General features: G+C 52.9%; 2 protein-coding genes across 3 annotated transcripts in view; both read left to right on the top strand.

The window, feature by feature from the left end:
- The window catches only part of TSPEAR (thrombospondin type laminin G domain and EAR repeats), a 178,884-nt gene that overhangs the window by 116,582 nt on the left and 47,503 nt on the right, over positions 1 to 14,799 (top strand). For both annotated transcript variants that reach the window (XM_070597830.1, XM_070597831.1), the window contains exon 2: positions 5,176 to 5,396. In XM_070597830.1, coding sequence (XP_070453931.1) covers positions 5,176 to 5,396 — 221 coding nt within the window. The remainder of the gene's footprint in view (positions 1 to 5,175; positions 5,397 to 14,799) is intronic.
- LOC103543903 (keratin-associated protein 10-12-like) lies at positions 10,964 to 12,135 on the top strand. The gene has a single exon (XM_070597843.1). The coding sequence runs from the start codon at positions 11,036 to 11,038 to the stop codon at positions 11,840 to 11,842; it is 807 nt and encodes a 268-aa protein (XP_070453944.1). The 5' UTR covers positions 10,964 to 11,035; the 3' UTR covers positions 11,843 to 12,135.

Here is a 14,799-nt window from a genome sequence, read left to right as displayed (position 1 = left end):
TCCTATAAGGTTCCCCCTCCTTTCACCGCGTCCCACCATCCTCTCTGTGCCGACGGTCCTGCCCATAACCTGAGGCTTTGAATGAGCTGGTCTGGTTCCGACTCCATTATTCCTGGATCCAGGACACATGTTCTAAGGGTAACAGAGTCGATGTGGACTCACACGCAGTGGGGTTTCAAGGCAGGTGCTAAGTGGTTGGACTTTCACATCCTGCAACCGGAGGCTGTTGCAGCTGGAATCTGCTGTACGTGTTTTCACTCGCCAGGAGGACGTGAGGTAAGGGCACGCGGAAAGCTGGCCGGATCGCAGGGATAATCATGCCTGGCAGGAGAGAGCGTGCTTTCATTGCAGAGGTCCCCTGGGGGCAGGGACTTCCCCTGCTTCTTCACCTCCCCCCCACCCCCCACCACCCAGCTCCTGGCAGAGGAGAGCAGCAGGAGGCATCTGGGATCAGAGGAGGTGCATTCTGTGGGTGGGACCCTGAGGGTAGCTGAGCGTCCTGTGCTGGAAGAGCTCGGATCAAGCCCCTGTCCCTGTGCCAGCCCTGCAGCCCGCATGATGCACGCACTGTCTTTCGCCTCCAGAACGTCTGCGTGCCCAGCGAGGCCAGGCGGTTGGTGAACCTAATGGACGACATTCAAGAAAGACGAGAAAAGGTTCCAGTTTGAGCTGGCAAGCGTGGGGCCAGAAGATGGACTCGTTCCTGCTCTGTGTGTGGACCTCTCTGCGTCAGCTCTGGGGCACCCCTGCATGCCCTATTGCCTATTTACGTAAAGTGAGCTTAACATCAGCTGTTTTCCAGCCACATGGATCTTACTCAAGAGAGCCTGCTCAGCCAGCCCTGGCAGCCTGCCCTCCTGCAGGCACAGATCCTCCTGCAAACTCAGGCGGGAGTTAAAAATTGACCTAAAAAGTGGCCCAGTACAGGGGTGACTGCGTCATGAGGGATGGGCAGTCCATTTCCCATCTAGTCGTTGCGAGGCAGTCCATTCTGGGGGAGCAACTTCTACTTGCCAGACAATACTTCCAGTCCCTCCCACAGCCCTACAAGAAAGGGGGTACCATCTCCCATGGCTGATGAGGAGACCGAGCCTCCGAGAGGTCAGTTACAGAGGCTGGGGACACTGCGGGTCCCAGGAGAGGCGTCCGTCCTTGCTGTACCCTCTGCTTGGCCCTCTGGACAATGTCGTGCACTCTGAGAGCCCTTGACTCCAAGGAGCTAAGGCGGACTTTGGAGGATGATTGAAGGAGTGGATGTGTGCGGATTTAAAAGCGTGGATGTGTATGAAGAGCTGAGCCTGTGCCGGCCCAGGGAGCTCTCTGTTGCGCGTTTGCTGGGATATTGTTGGTGTCGCTGCTGTTTCAATGCCTCTGTGGCTGTAGTGGCCTGGTCACCATGTTGCCTTTGGCTTTCCAGGCTGTGGACGTACCCACGCTCCAGCCCCAGAAAGCCCAGCGGTCCATTCAAAGCCCAGCGGGCCGCGCTTTTTCCACATCCCTTGACTTCCTTTTAAACAAGTCAAGAAAAGCAGCTTTGAACATGTAAAGGGAACATAAGTCGTTTTCCCATTTATGCTGCATCATCACATTTTTTTCCTATTTCCATTTTTAAGCAGTATAATAGGAGGAAAGTGCTGTCTTGCTGCTGTTTTAGTTGGCACTTCTCTGACTCACATTGACTCGAGCGTTTCATGATGTCTGTGAACCCTTTGGGTTTATTCTCTTGTAGTTTGCCTGCTTTTTTTGAGAATTGCTGTTACATTTTCCTTGTTGGTTTTCGGGGCCTCCCTGCCCCTTCTGTCCCGGGTCAGTTTCAGGCATGGCAAACTGTTTCCCATTCTGTCCTGTGACCTTTGGCACTGCCCACAGTGTCCCTCCTGAGCGGAACTTCTTGTTTTGATGTGAGCAAATGTACCAGCTTCTTCCTGACAGTTTCTGTTTATTGAGAAATCTCCTCCACCCCGATGTCACCAAGACAGCCCCTGATTCCTCCCTCTAACTCGCAAGTTTCGCCTTTCACCCCTCCTGGAGTTGAGGACGATGTGTCCTGTTCAGGAAGGATAGGCTTGAGTTTTCTCCCACGGAAACCCGGCTTTCCCATCACCATCCGCTCATCAGTCCATCCTCCCCATTGATCCACATGGCACCCGGACCGCTCACCTGAGGGTCTCTCTCTGAGCTCTCGCATCTCTTCTCATCATTGGTCCCTCTGCCTCTTCTTGGGCCCAAACTGGGCTGTTTTGTTACTGTGGCTGTATAGTCAGTCTCACTGTCCCGTAGGGCAATTCTTATAATACCCTACCCTAAATTCTGGGTTATGAACTATTCCTGGCTCCTGGCACAGAATTTAAATCAACGAAATCCACAGAGTAAAGAGGATTTTCTTAGCCATTACTTCTTTCTCTCTTCTCACCCCCAGCGGAGGAACCCCTTCCAGAGCCCGTCTAAACTGTGGCCGGGTGTCCACCTGGCTGGGGGCCTGTGGCTCACCCCTGCACTTGCAGCGAAGACCTTGGCTCCTCCAGAACAACCTCCGTCTTCGTGGGCTCCAGTGCAGATAACCTTCCCAGGGGACAATTCGGGGCACGAGGAGCCTGGCTGCTGGCCAAAAATCCGTAGGCGGTCACTAAGGCTTCGCCCGCAGGCCACGGGAGGAAGCTGTTCCGCCCGCCAGGCTTGGGGCACAGGCAGGGCCCTGCTGTCCTGGAGGGAGCTGCATCACTACCCCGGCCCACGGCCACGGTCCTACTACATCCGCGCTCCCAGCCCCACACCTCCTTTCAGAGGCCTCCTTGTTGGGGCTTGAGGACACTCATCCAACACTGACTCAGTATCTAGGGCCGTTCCACGCCTAGCCCGTCCTCCTCATCCATCCCCTTCCACCCCATCCAATCGCAGGAGGCTTCTGTCCTGGGGCTCCATCTGTGTGGCCCCCACCACGCCCCCCCGTGGGGCAGGAGGGAAGGGGGCCCACGCCTCCTTGGATTCTGGCTTCTCGCTTATACCATTGTAGTAAGTAACTGAGGCCTTCACGGTCCTTCTGTTTGGGATTGCTGCTGTAAACCTGGCAGGTCAGCTCTTTGTCCAGCTCGGCTGGACCCCTGGCAGGGGGGGAGTCACCACGCTCCCACTTCACAGACAAGGAAACTGAGGCTCAGAGAGGTTCCGTGCGTCAGTTGTGGGCCGGATCTCAAGATCTTGAGGTCCACTGTGTAGCCAGCTCTGAGGTAATCTGTTTGTGGCTACCATGGCCCCTCTGCTAAAGTGGAAGTACCTTGAGGGCGACAACTATTGATTTCTGAACTGCCATTTCAGGAAGCCTTGGTGGAATAAAGGAAGGCCACCCAGAGGAGAACCAGCAGAGGCCGTTTATTCAGAGCGGCTGTGGCACGGCGTCCGCAGCCATCACCTGAGTTTGGCAGAGACTCAGGCAAGCAGGGGAGGACACAGCTTATGGTAGAAGAAAGGAAGGCTCAGCTGTGCCCCGGTGGAGGCCGCGGTGGCTGGCTACAAGCTGGGCATCCTGTGCGATGGGTTAGGGAGCATATCTGGCTTTTCTGGTTGGTGCTGAATTGGAAGCGGGGACAAAAATTAGGGAAGCTGTCAGTCACTGGCCAAGTCCTGGCTGTTCTGGGCCAATGGCAGCAGAGGCTGTGGTCCGGCTTCCCCAGCTGTTCACTGCAGAGGCTGAGGGTCAGTGTTCGCTCCACACGCACCTGGCTTGGCCATTGTCCTTTGTATACTCAGTCTCTCAGTATGAATACAATAGGTGCTAATGGATGTGTGTCGAATTGACTAGAATTAATTGGCAGGACTGTATCACTTGCCTGTATCTGAGTGTCCAGAGAGAGCTCTGACTTTCCTGGACTCAGTGCCTCCCCCATTCCTGCAACCGGCAGGAACTTTTCCGAGAAGGTGCAAAACTCGCCGTGTCTGGGGGCCGGCCCCATGGCCGAGTGGTTAAGTTCACGCGCTCCGCTGCGGCGGCCCAGGGTTTCACCGGTTCCGATCCTGGGCGCGGACATGGCACTGCTCATCAGGCCACGTTGAGGCGGTGTCCCACATGCCACAACTAGAAGGACCTGCAACTAGGATATACAACTATGTACTGAGGGGGATTTGGGGAGATAAAGCAGGAAAAAAAAAAAACGCATTGGCAACAGTTGTTAGCTTAGGTGCCAATCTTTAAAAAAAAAAAAACTCGCCATGTCTGTTAACCTGGAGACCCCTCCCCTTGTGCATGTAGCCAAGGCAAAGATAGAGAAGCGCATGCACGTGGACTGAATATGCGTCACAGCCAAGACTGTCCGTGTCTGCGAGGATCGGGGTGGAAGCAGGAAGAAGCTGTTTAATTAAACAACGGAGGGAGAGGCTCACACTGGGATTATCTGAATTCGGGGCCCCCCCCTCTGTTAATGCGCCCTAATTGCCTGTGCCCTGGGCTCAGCCAGGCCCGGGTGTGTTCTGGGAGCCAGGCAGCCTGCCTGGTGGTGGACTCACGTTTCCTAATGAGGGGGCCACAGCTAAATCCCAGAGGGGCCAGCCCACCGCCAGGCAGGGCCCATGTACCCTCTGTCTCTCGGAGCTTTGGGGGTGAATTTAGGGTGCACAGTGCTTACTTAGAGCCCTGTGCTCCCCAGGGGCCCCGACCAGGCACGACTCCACAGGACGTGGAACCCGACCTGCACGCCGTGGCCAGCCGGAGGCTTGGGTCTGGTCAGGCTCCTCAGCACAGACTTGCCCCCAACCCCCGAGATGCCAGAATTTTCCCTACAGTCAATCTGGGACCCTCCCACAACATGCACAGCTGCCTCCGGGGTGGTCCCTGCCCTTGACATCCGGATGCTTTAGAGGATGCAGACCCTTCTGAGTAGGAGTGTTTCCCTCTCGCTCTGTGGGCGGCTTATTTTACAGCACGTGTTCTTTCCAGAAGCAATGCAGTCTCCCCACACTCGGCTTTTCTGTTCTCAGAGGCAGAAGAGATGAGTCAGGGGCAGGGCCCGGTGGGTCATTAACTCTTGGTGACTCCATTTCCCCAGGTTAAATGGGGGGTCATCGTGATACTGCTTGGAGGGCCTTTGCGAGGCTGCTGTGACATGTCGAGACCAGAACCTGCCACTCCCGGGGGCCCCGTAACAGACCTGGCGTAACCCCCCTGTGATTTCCTTGACACAGACCTGCGCCCCCTGGACATCCTGGCAGAGGCAGTCCCTCCGGACAGCGCTGCAGGCGGAGTCAGGGTGACTCGGGTTCAAGGTGTGCGAGGACTCCAGCTCTCGGCCGCCAGCCCCCACGCCATGAGCTTCCCTGCGTCGAGGATTTTCGTCAGATGCGACCTCTTCCCTGAAGAATTTTCCATCGTCGTCACCTTGAAAGTTCCCAATCTTCCCCCAAAGGTCAGTGACGCTTTTATCTTCGTGTTAGAATGTGTTAGAATGGCCTGATTTTCCTTGCAATGTTCTCAGTGCTAGAGCGTGCAAAGGGCACGGCTGACTCAGGTTGCGGCGAGACACCGGCCAAGGTCTCCTAGGGTGTCTTTGGGATCAAGAGCGGCCGGCCTTGATAGGTAGTGAGGTCCCCATCACTGCGAGTGTGCAGGCAGGGTCTGTGTGACCATTTGCCGGCGGTTTATACTGGTAATTCCTGCGATTATAGTTTTGCTGGTGTGCTAATCTGTCGGAGGCTAGGGACATGCTTAGAGTTTTTAGTTTGACATCCTTTAGTGGGAAAGGTAAACAATAAAATAACAAAAGCATACCTGTTGGGGTCTGTTTGCCTGTGACTTGCAGCCCCATGCACCCCAGGCCCAGCTCTCATTCCCATCCTCCCCGACTAGGCTGCGAGCTTCCCGGAAGGTGAGGCCCGGTGGCGGCTGCCGCCTTTCCCTGTGGATTCGAGTTCAATGGACTTCACACTGTGCAGCAAACTCCTCATGTTTCCAAGTCAGAGTCCTCCGCTCTCCCCAGCCGACCGTGCTTCTCCGTGTTGGTTTTCTCTGATGAGTGCGATGCCGCCCCCATAGTTCCCGTTGGCGTCCAGGTCACGGAACCGCTCTCCTTTCCTGCCATCAATCCGCTGTCAGACCCAGCTGCTGTCTTCAATTCCAGTCATTGCATTTTTCAGTTCCTATAATTTCCATTTTCTTCTTTTTTATATAAACTCCAGTTCTCGGGTTGAAGTCTTTGTCTTGTCAGCGACTTTCCTGCTCGTGGCTCCCATATCTGAATGGAACCACTCCATTCGACCGACGACTCCAGTATGCGGGCCACCTGGAGGATGGCTCTGCTGTCTCTTTTATCTATTTTCCATCACGCTCAGTAATTTTTTAACAGTTTTATTGAGCTATGATCCACATACCGTACAATTCACCTCTTTAAAGTGCACAATTCAATGATGCTTAGTTTATTCAACGGACACATGCAACCCTCACCACGGTCCATTTAGGGCGTGTTCATCACCGCAGAAAGAAACCCCGTGCTCGTTAGCTCTCAGCCCCACCCCCAGCGCCAAGCAACAACCCATTTACTTTCTGTATCTGTGGTTTGCCTATTCTGGACATTTCATATAAATGGAATCAGGTAATACATGGTCTTTGTGGCTGGCTTTTCTTACGTGGTGTGTTTTCAAGCTTCATCCGTGTTGGAGTGCACATCAGTACTTCACTCCTTTCTGTGGTGGAATCATATTTGCCCGTGTGCATACACCACGTCTTGAGTATCCACTCATCAGTTGGTGCACATTGGGGTTGTTTCTACCTTTTGGCTATTGTGAATAATGCTGCTATAAACGTCCACGTACACATTTTTGTATGGACATATATTTTCATTTCTCATGGGTATATACTTGGGAGTGGAATTGCTGGGTCATAGGATGACTCTGTGATTAACTTTTGAGGAACCACCAGACTGTTTTCCAAGGTAGATGCAGCATTTCCCATTCCCGCCAGCAGTGGGTGAGGGTTTCGATTTCTCCACATCCTCATCAACACTTGTTATTATCTGACTTTTTGATTCCCGCCATCCTCATGGGCATGAAGTGCTATCTCATTGTGGCTTTGATTTGCATTTCCCTGATGAATAATAATGTGTATTGTTTATGGGTGCATTGACCATTTGTGTATCTTCTTTGGAGAAATGTCTATTCAAGTCCTTTGCCCAGTTTTTAATTGGATTAGTTGCCTTTTTATTGTTGAGTTGTAAGAGTTCTTTATATATTCTAGATATGTCTCTTATCACATATGCCATTTTCAAATATTTTCTCCCGTTCTGTGGGTTCTCTTTTTACTTTCTTGATAGTGTCCTTTGAGGGACAAAGCTTTAATTCTGATGACATCAGATTTATCTATTTTTTTCTTTTCTTGCTTGTACTTTTATAGTCATATCTTAGACTCCAATGCCAAATCTAAGGTCACGAAGATTTACCCCAATGTCTTCTTCTACGAGTTTTATAGAATTAGCTCTTATATTTAGGTCTTTGATCCATTGGGATTACTTTTTGCATATGGTGTGAGGTAGGGTTCCAACCTTCATTCTTTTGCACGTGGATTTCCAGTCATCCCAGCACCATTTATTGAAGAGACTGTTCTTTTCCCATTGAATGGTCTTGGCACCTGGTTGAAATCAGTTGACCATAGATGTGTGTGTTTATTTCTGGACTTTTAATTCTATTCCACTAATAATTCCTGACATAGAGCTCCCAAATCCCTTGGGATTTCCTGGGTGATAGGAGCATCTTTTGTTCTAATGAGGCAACTCTTGGTGAGCTTCAGGATGGAGGCTGGTCCCCAGAAAGATCAAACTTTGATCAGAAGCTTGGTACTTTCAGCTCCACCCCCTTCTCCAGAGAGGGGAGAGGGGCTGGAAATTGAGTTAATAATTGATCGTGCCTCCATGATGAAGCCTCCATGAAGTCCCAAAAGTACTGGGTTTGGAGAGCTTCTGGGGGTGGTGAACACATCCACCTGCCAGGATGGTGGTGCACGTCGACTCTATGGGGACAGAAGCACCTGCGCTTGGGACCCTCCCAGATCTCACCCTATGTATCTCTTCATATGGCCGTTTATCTGTAGCCTTTAAAATACCCTTCATAATAAATCACAATGATAAGTAAACTGTTTTTCTGGGTTCTGTGAGCCACTCTAGCAAATCATCGAACTGGAGGAGGGGGTCATGGGAACCTCTGATTTGTAGCCAAGTTGGGCGGAAGTTGTCGCTAACCTGGGAACCTGCTACTTGTGACTGGAGTCTGAAGTCAGGGAGCAGTCTCGTTGGACTGAGCTCTTAACCTGTGGGGTCTGACACTAACGCTAAGTAGTGTCACAATGGAATTGAATTGAATTGTAGGACACCCAGCTGGTGTTGGAGAATTGGTCAGTGTGGGGAAAAACCCACATCTGGTTTCAGAAGCATTATGTGTGAGAATGAAGGAAAATGCAGTGCATTTTTCCTAGGGACACATAAAACAAGGTTATGTATTGATTAGTTGATAAAAATGAGGCCAGAGACTCACAGGAACCTACCTCTTTATTTCTCCTAGGAGCAACAGGTCAGTATTTGCTAATTCCTTGTTTCTGGTGACTTTATATCACAAAATCACCACTAATAATGAGAATCAACTGTAGTTGGATTTATGCCTATTTTACTTTTTTGTTTCCTGTGTCTCCTGTCTTTTTTTTTTCTGCGTTCCTCTAGTCTTCCTTTACTTCTTTTTGTTTGTTGCATTTAGTGAATATTTTCTAACATAGCATTTTATTTTTTTAATGATTTTTTCACTATATTTTTTTGGTTTTCCCGTAGTGTTTGCTTCAGGGTTTACCATATATTTATTTTAACTTATCAGAATCAACTTCTGATTTACACTAACTCAATTCCAGTAAGATGTAAAAACACCACTCTTATATAATTCTATTACTTCTTGCCCTTTTTGTGGGCTTCTTTTTTATATATATTACATCTATCAATGTTAAAAACCCAACAATATATTATTATAATTATGACAATATACTTTTATGACTTTAAAGAAGCTTAGAGAATAAAGGAAAGCAAGTATCTATTTGTAGCTTTTGTTACACTAACCTTCTTTTTTTCATTGCTGGCTCTCTTCTCTGTGGATCTGAGTTACCATCTGGAGTCATTTCCTTTGCCCAATACAGCTTTGCTCCCACATGCCTCCTTTGTGCCAATATTGTCATATTGTATATTACATTAGAGGCCCAACAATACATTTTATACATATTGTTCTATACAATGGTTTTTTAAATCAGTTAAGAGAAGAAAGGAGAAAAATATGCATTTGCATTGTCTTTTGTAATTACACAATTATCTTTACTAGTGCTCTTTGTTTTTTCATGTGGATTAGAATTTCAGCCTAAAGAGCTCCCTTTAGTGTGTCTTCTTAGGTGAGCCTGCTAACATCAAATTGTCTCAGTTTTTATCTGTCTGGGAATGTCTTAATTTTGCCTTCGTTTTTGAAAGATAGTTGTGTCGGATATAGGATTTTTGGTGGACAATTTTTTTCCTTTGAGCACTTCTGTAACGCCACCCCACTGCCTTCTGGTCTCGTTGTTTCTGGTGGGAAGTCAGCTGTTGATCTCACCAGGGTCCCTTGTGAGTGACTCATCGTTCTTCCCTTGCTGCTTTCAAGACTTTCCCCTTGTCTTTGACTGTCAGCATGTTCACTGCATCTCTTTGTGGATCTTTTGTGTGGATCTTATTTGGAGTTCACAGAGCTTGCCGGATGTGTAGATTAAAGTTCTGTTGTAAATTTGGAACGCTTTCAGCCATTCTTTCTTTGAAGTAATAATATTTCTCCCTTGTGGCCTGACTACCATGTAGTTCTCCAGCAGAGCCCCCCGCCCCACCCATCAGAAGTCAGTGAGGCCTCAAACCCTGAAGCCACAAGCCCCCACGGTGCCCTAGGCTAGTTTTGCAGAGCCCTGCAGCCCAGCGCTTCACCGAGACCCCTGCCCCTGCCCCTTCAGAGACTTGGCACAGTCCAGTGGCTGAAGAGTGAGGACACAAGAGGCCATGACCAGATGTTTCTCACCTGGTGACAGGCGTAGAACCGAGCACTGGGGCATAGGCTGCTACATGGTGTGCAGGTGTCTACACGGCAAGGCTCCATGGACAGCCAGACCCTCTACTGTACACTTACTATGACAGTGTCCAGGAGCTGACAATAGAGGGTCAGGCTCACAGGCCACCACATCCTGATGCCCTTCTGCCTGTGGAGGGGGATTCTTGAGGGAGGAGACCTGTTCTGATCTGCATACAGGGGCTTCAGGAGCCCCCGAGGGCCCTGTTGCAAGTGATACCGTCTGGGCCATGAGAAAAGGAGGAGGGTATGAGCATGAAGTACTCTGTCTGGGAAAGGGTTCTATAAAAGCTCAAGTTTCGATGAAGCAAAGGCACTTGCCCCTCACGGTCATTCCTACTGTGCTAGCCTGCGTCTGCATCCCTGGCTCTTCCTGTGAGCCAGTCTCTGCCCCCAGGAGGACACTTCTTTCTCACACCTGCCCCGGCATGTGCTCCCAGTAGACCCCAGCCCTTTAACTCCTCCCAGAGCCAGAGCATCCACCCACACAGTGCATCGTCAGACCTGTCCACACTGAACACATCTCCCTCTGCTCAAAGCCCAGATTCTGGGGCTGTCGCATCCTTACTCCTTCCTGGGGGCAGAAGTTCTGTTTACAAGAACAAACCCCCCATGGGATGGAGCAAAGGGCTGTTGCTTTCAGAAAATCACCTGATTGTTCCTGTTCCTGCAAAAGCGTTTCTACCGTCTTTCCTCTGGGGACAAATACGGCTCAGGAGAGCCCCACCTCCACTCAGGGCCCTCACGTGGCATTCACAAACAGTGAACCAGTGCTGCTGAAACACAGCACAATGCCAAACACCAACAAGGAAGGGAAGGCTTCACTAAGCCTGCTGCCAGGACAACACACAACACAGAGGGGCATAAAAGCCGACAGCTCCAGACACCTCACACACACACACTCACATACACACTCTACCTCCTCCAGCCCCACCGCCCCACCATGGCCGCCTCCACCCTGTCCGTCTGCTCCAGCGACCTCAGCTATGGCAGCCGGGTCTGCCAGCCCGGTGCCTGGGACTCCTGCCCTGAGTCCTCCTGGCAGGTGGACGACGGCCCAGAGAGCTGCTGCGAGCCCCCCTGCTGTGCCCCCAGCTGCTGCGCCCCAGCCCCCTGCCTGAGCCTCATCTGCACCCCCGCCAGCTGTGTGTGCAGCCCCTGCCAGTCAGCCTGCACCAGCGCCTGCACACCCTCATGCTGCCAGCAGTCTAGCTGCCAGCCCTCATGCTGCACCTCCTCCCCCTGCCAGCAGGCCTGCTGCGTGCCCGTCTCCTGCACCCCCATCTGCTGCAAGCCTGTGTGCTGTGTGCCCATCTGCTGTGGGGCCTCGCCCTGCTCAGACTCCTCATGCTGCCAGCAGTCTAGCTGCCAGCCCTCCTGCTGCACCTCCTCCTCCTGCCAGCAGGACTGCTGCGTGCCCGTCTGCTGCACACCCGTCTGCTCCAAGGCCACCCCCTGCCCAGCCCCCTCGTGCTGCCAGCCCAGCCCCTGCCCCCCGTCCTGCTGCAAACCCTCCTCCTGCGTGTCCCTCATCTGCCGCCCCGTGTGCAGGCCCGCCTGCTGCGTGCCCGTCTCCTCCTGCTGCGGCCCCGCCTCCTGCCAGCCCAGCTGCTGCCGCCCGGCCTCCTGCGTGTCCCTGCTCTACCGCCCCACGTGCAAACCCTCCTCCTGTGTGTCCCTGCTCTGCCGCCCTGTGTGCTCCCGTGCAGCCCGTTGCGTCCCCGCCTCAGCCCAGAAGTCCTGCTGCTGACCAGGCGTGGCCCCCCACTCCTCCTAGGGCCAACTCTGACTTCGACCTGAAATCTCTGGAGCCTTGAGCCCATTCTGGGGTCTCCTTCTGTCCCAGAGCCACCCCCCAACCCCAGCAGGCTGGGCTGAGCCTTCACTGCCCGGCTGGCTCTCTGGACTGGCCCTGAGTTCTGTCCCAACCCAGGGTCTCACTCAGTGTCCTCTTCTCCATCCTAACTGGATAGCAGCTACTTTGTCCTCATGTGAGTGGGGGACTCTCATTCTGTTGACAAATAAAGCCATTGTCAGCCCCTCTCTGAGGCCTTGAGTGTATATCTGGGCAAAGCATGGGGAAGAGCTTTGATGTGGCATGGGGCTGGACCTCTTTGAGACCTGGCCTTGAGCTCTGTCCAGGGCGACAGCACTGTCGGGCAGGGCTGGCCAGGCCTTTCACCCTCCGCCAGGGTCTCCTGCAGTAGTGGGCCCCCTGCAGCCTCGAGCACAGGAAACCTGCCACCTGGGAGACCCCCGCATGCCTCCCAACACCTCCACCAGTGAGGGACAGAGAGTCCACTTGTCCAGGCCTGCAGCCTTGCACATCCAGGCTTGGGGCTTTGCCAGGGACAAAGGAGAACCTATTTAATAAAGCATCTGGCTTGAAGGCATGAAGCTCCCCCCCTCCAGGGCCAGCTTTGGGGAGGCTGGTGCCATCCTCTCTCCAGAAACCCTGGGCACGGGGGCAGGTGCTTTCCTCATGGGCAGATGGCAGGAGTGGGGAGCCATGTGTGGTGATGATGTGAGCCTGTGCTAGTCAGCGTTCTCTGGAGAAACAACCAATAGGATGTGTGCGTTTATATACAGAGAGATTTATTTTGAGGAATGGGCTCGGATGACTATGGAGTCTGGCAAGTCCAAACTCTGTGGGGCAGGCTGCCCAGAGAAGAGTTGACGTTGCAGCTCGAGTCTGAAGACAGTTGGAGGCAGAATTTCTTCCTCCTTGGGGAACCTCAGTCTTTTCTCTTAAGGCCTTCAACTGATAGGGCAGGGCCCACCCACATTATGGAGAGCAATCTGCTTTACCCAGAGTCCACTGATTTAATGTTAATCTCATCTAACAAATACCTTTGCAGCAATGTCCAGACGTGTTTGATCAAACAACTGGGCACGATGGCCTGGCCAAGTTGACACACCAAATTAACCATCACAGGGACCAATAGCTGAGGGGGGTGGGATATTTAGCAATGGCTGGGGCTCACTGAGTGCTCCCCTCAGGAATTCAAATGTTAAGGCAGTTGCCCTCTTGGGAAATCCAGGGAGGAGGGTTCGCGCTGGCCCTGCAGAGATGGTGCTGGGCAGGCACACCACCTGGAGGACACAGACCTTGCCTGGGCCTCGGGTGGTCCCCAGCAAGGAACGGCCTTGGCTAGGGGGCCTCGAATGCCCCAGGCCACATTCGAGGGATGTGTACTGGGGATGTCACAATGTACAGACCCCACGTCGGAAGGAAGCAGGGGTCCTCGAGGGTTCCCACCTCCAGGGGGCCTGGCTGACGGCTCACCCGCGATCCCGGTGGATGCCAACACGGCAGCGTCCTGAGTGTGGTGTGGGGCGCGTCCTGCCCTCCTCCCCAGTCCTGGAGCTGTTGCCCCTGTGTTTGCTGGTCTCTCTGAACAGCCACCCACAGCGGCCCAGCCTCTCCGAGTCCGGCCCTCCGCTCTTCTGTCCTGTCCACACGACTGTCCATCTTCTGACTTGCCCTCTCCTTCCCCCCAGGGGCACCTGGTGTCCTCCCTCCCTGGGTCTCCCTGAAGACCCCTCCTCCAGGTTCGGCCTCCACTCTCTGCCACGGTCCTCTCTCTGCACACGGCCAGGCTGAACTTTCCAGAGACCCTCCTCATGACAGCTCCTCCCATGGCATCAACCCACAGCACGGTGACCAGCCCACCTGCCTGCCCAGCGCCCACCCTTCCCCTCATCTCCCGGCTGCCCCCTCCGCATCACTTTTTAGTTTCTTACTCCTGAAGATGTTTTAAAGCCGACTTTTCTTCTCTTTAGGTGTCTGTGGGTGTTTGCAGGTGGCAAGTGCAGTATTTGAAGTCTCTGCAGGTCCGTTTGGGTTTTCTGTCACATCTGCCAGTTCCTGCTCACATGTCCTCTTTCCTGATGTGCTTGGTATTTTTCACTGAGTAATGGTCCTTATCTTTGGAAAAGTACTTGTGGGCATTTGAGGCCGCCCGGGATTGGGGGGGAGCATGGCAGGGAGGCCCCCGCTGCCCCTCCGGGCCCAGCCTGGTTTGCAGTCCCCCTGGGCCCGCCGGCCCTCCAGCTCACCCCCACCGTGTGCCCCTGCTTGTCGCCGGGGCAGTGCACCACGTGGGAGTGGGGAGGGGGCTTTCCTACGCCCGTGGTCCCTGGCGGTGGCTGCTGCTCTCCCCATGGGTCCCCCCCGCCTCCCCAGATGACCGCATCTGCCCCTTGGCTGGGGTACTGGGATGAAATGAGCTCCCCACGAGCAGGGGGTCAGCCCTCCTTTCCACCAGCTCTGGCCTCGTCCTATTCATGGGCATGGTGGGGGTGGGGGCCGTGCTGATGCAGGCTCCCCATTTCCAGACCCCATCAGTCCCCTCAGTAGGAAGAAGGGAGAGGAAGCTCTGAGTGTGGGCACAGGCGGCCGCCCCAGCTGCACGACGCTCCCCCAGTCCTTTCACTGCACGACTGCTGGGGGGGTGGGGGAGGGTTGTGACAGTAGCTGCCATCTTTTGAGTTTTTGTTTTATGAAGCATTTCAAGAGACTTTTTTTCGTCTAATAAGAAACATTAGATGAAATTTACTTTATAACTGACAACTAGCTCTGGATTCTGCCATGCTGCTTCTCTGCTTTGTGAGTTTTCTTCTTGTTTCTGTTGCTTTTCGTCTTTAAAATATCAATTATGATATTTTTCTTTTACTTTTTCTACTGTTTTGAAATATGTATATTTA

The sequence above is a fragment of the Equus przewalskii genome, chromosome 27 (assembly GCF_037783145.1).
Source record: "Equus przewalskii isolate Varuska chromosome 27, EquPr2, whole genome shotgun sequence".
Taxonomy (NCBI): domain Eukaryota; kingdom Metazoa; phylum Chordata; class Mammalia; order Perissodactyla; family Equidae; genus Equus; species Equus przewalskii.
The sequence above is the reverse complement of the archived record's forward strand: the minus strand, read 5'-3'. Positions and strand labels throughout refer to the sequence as shown.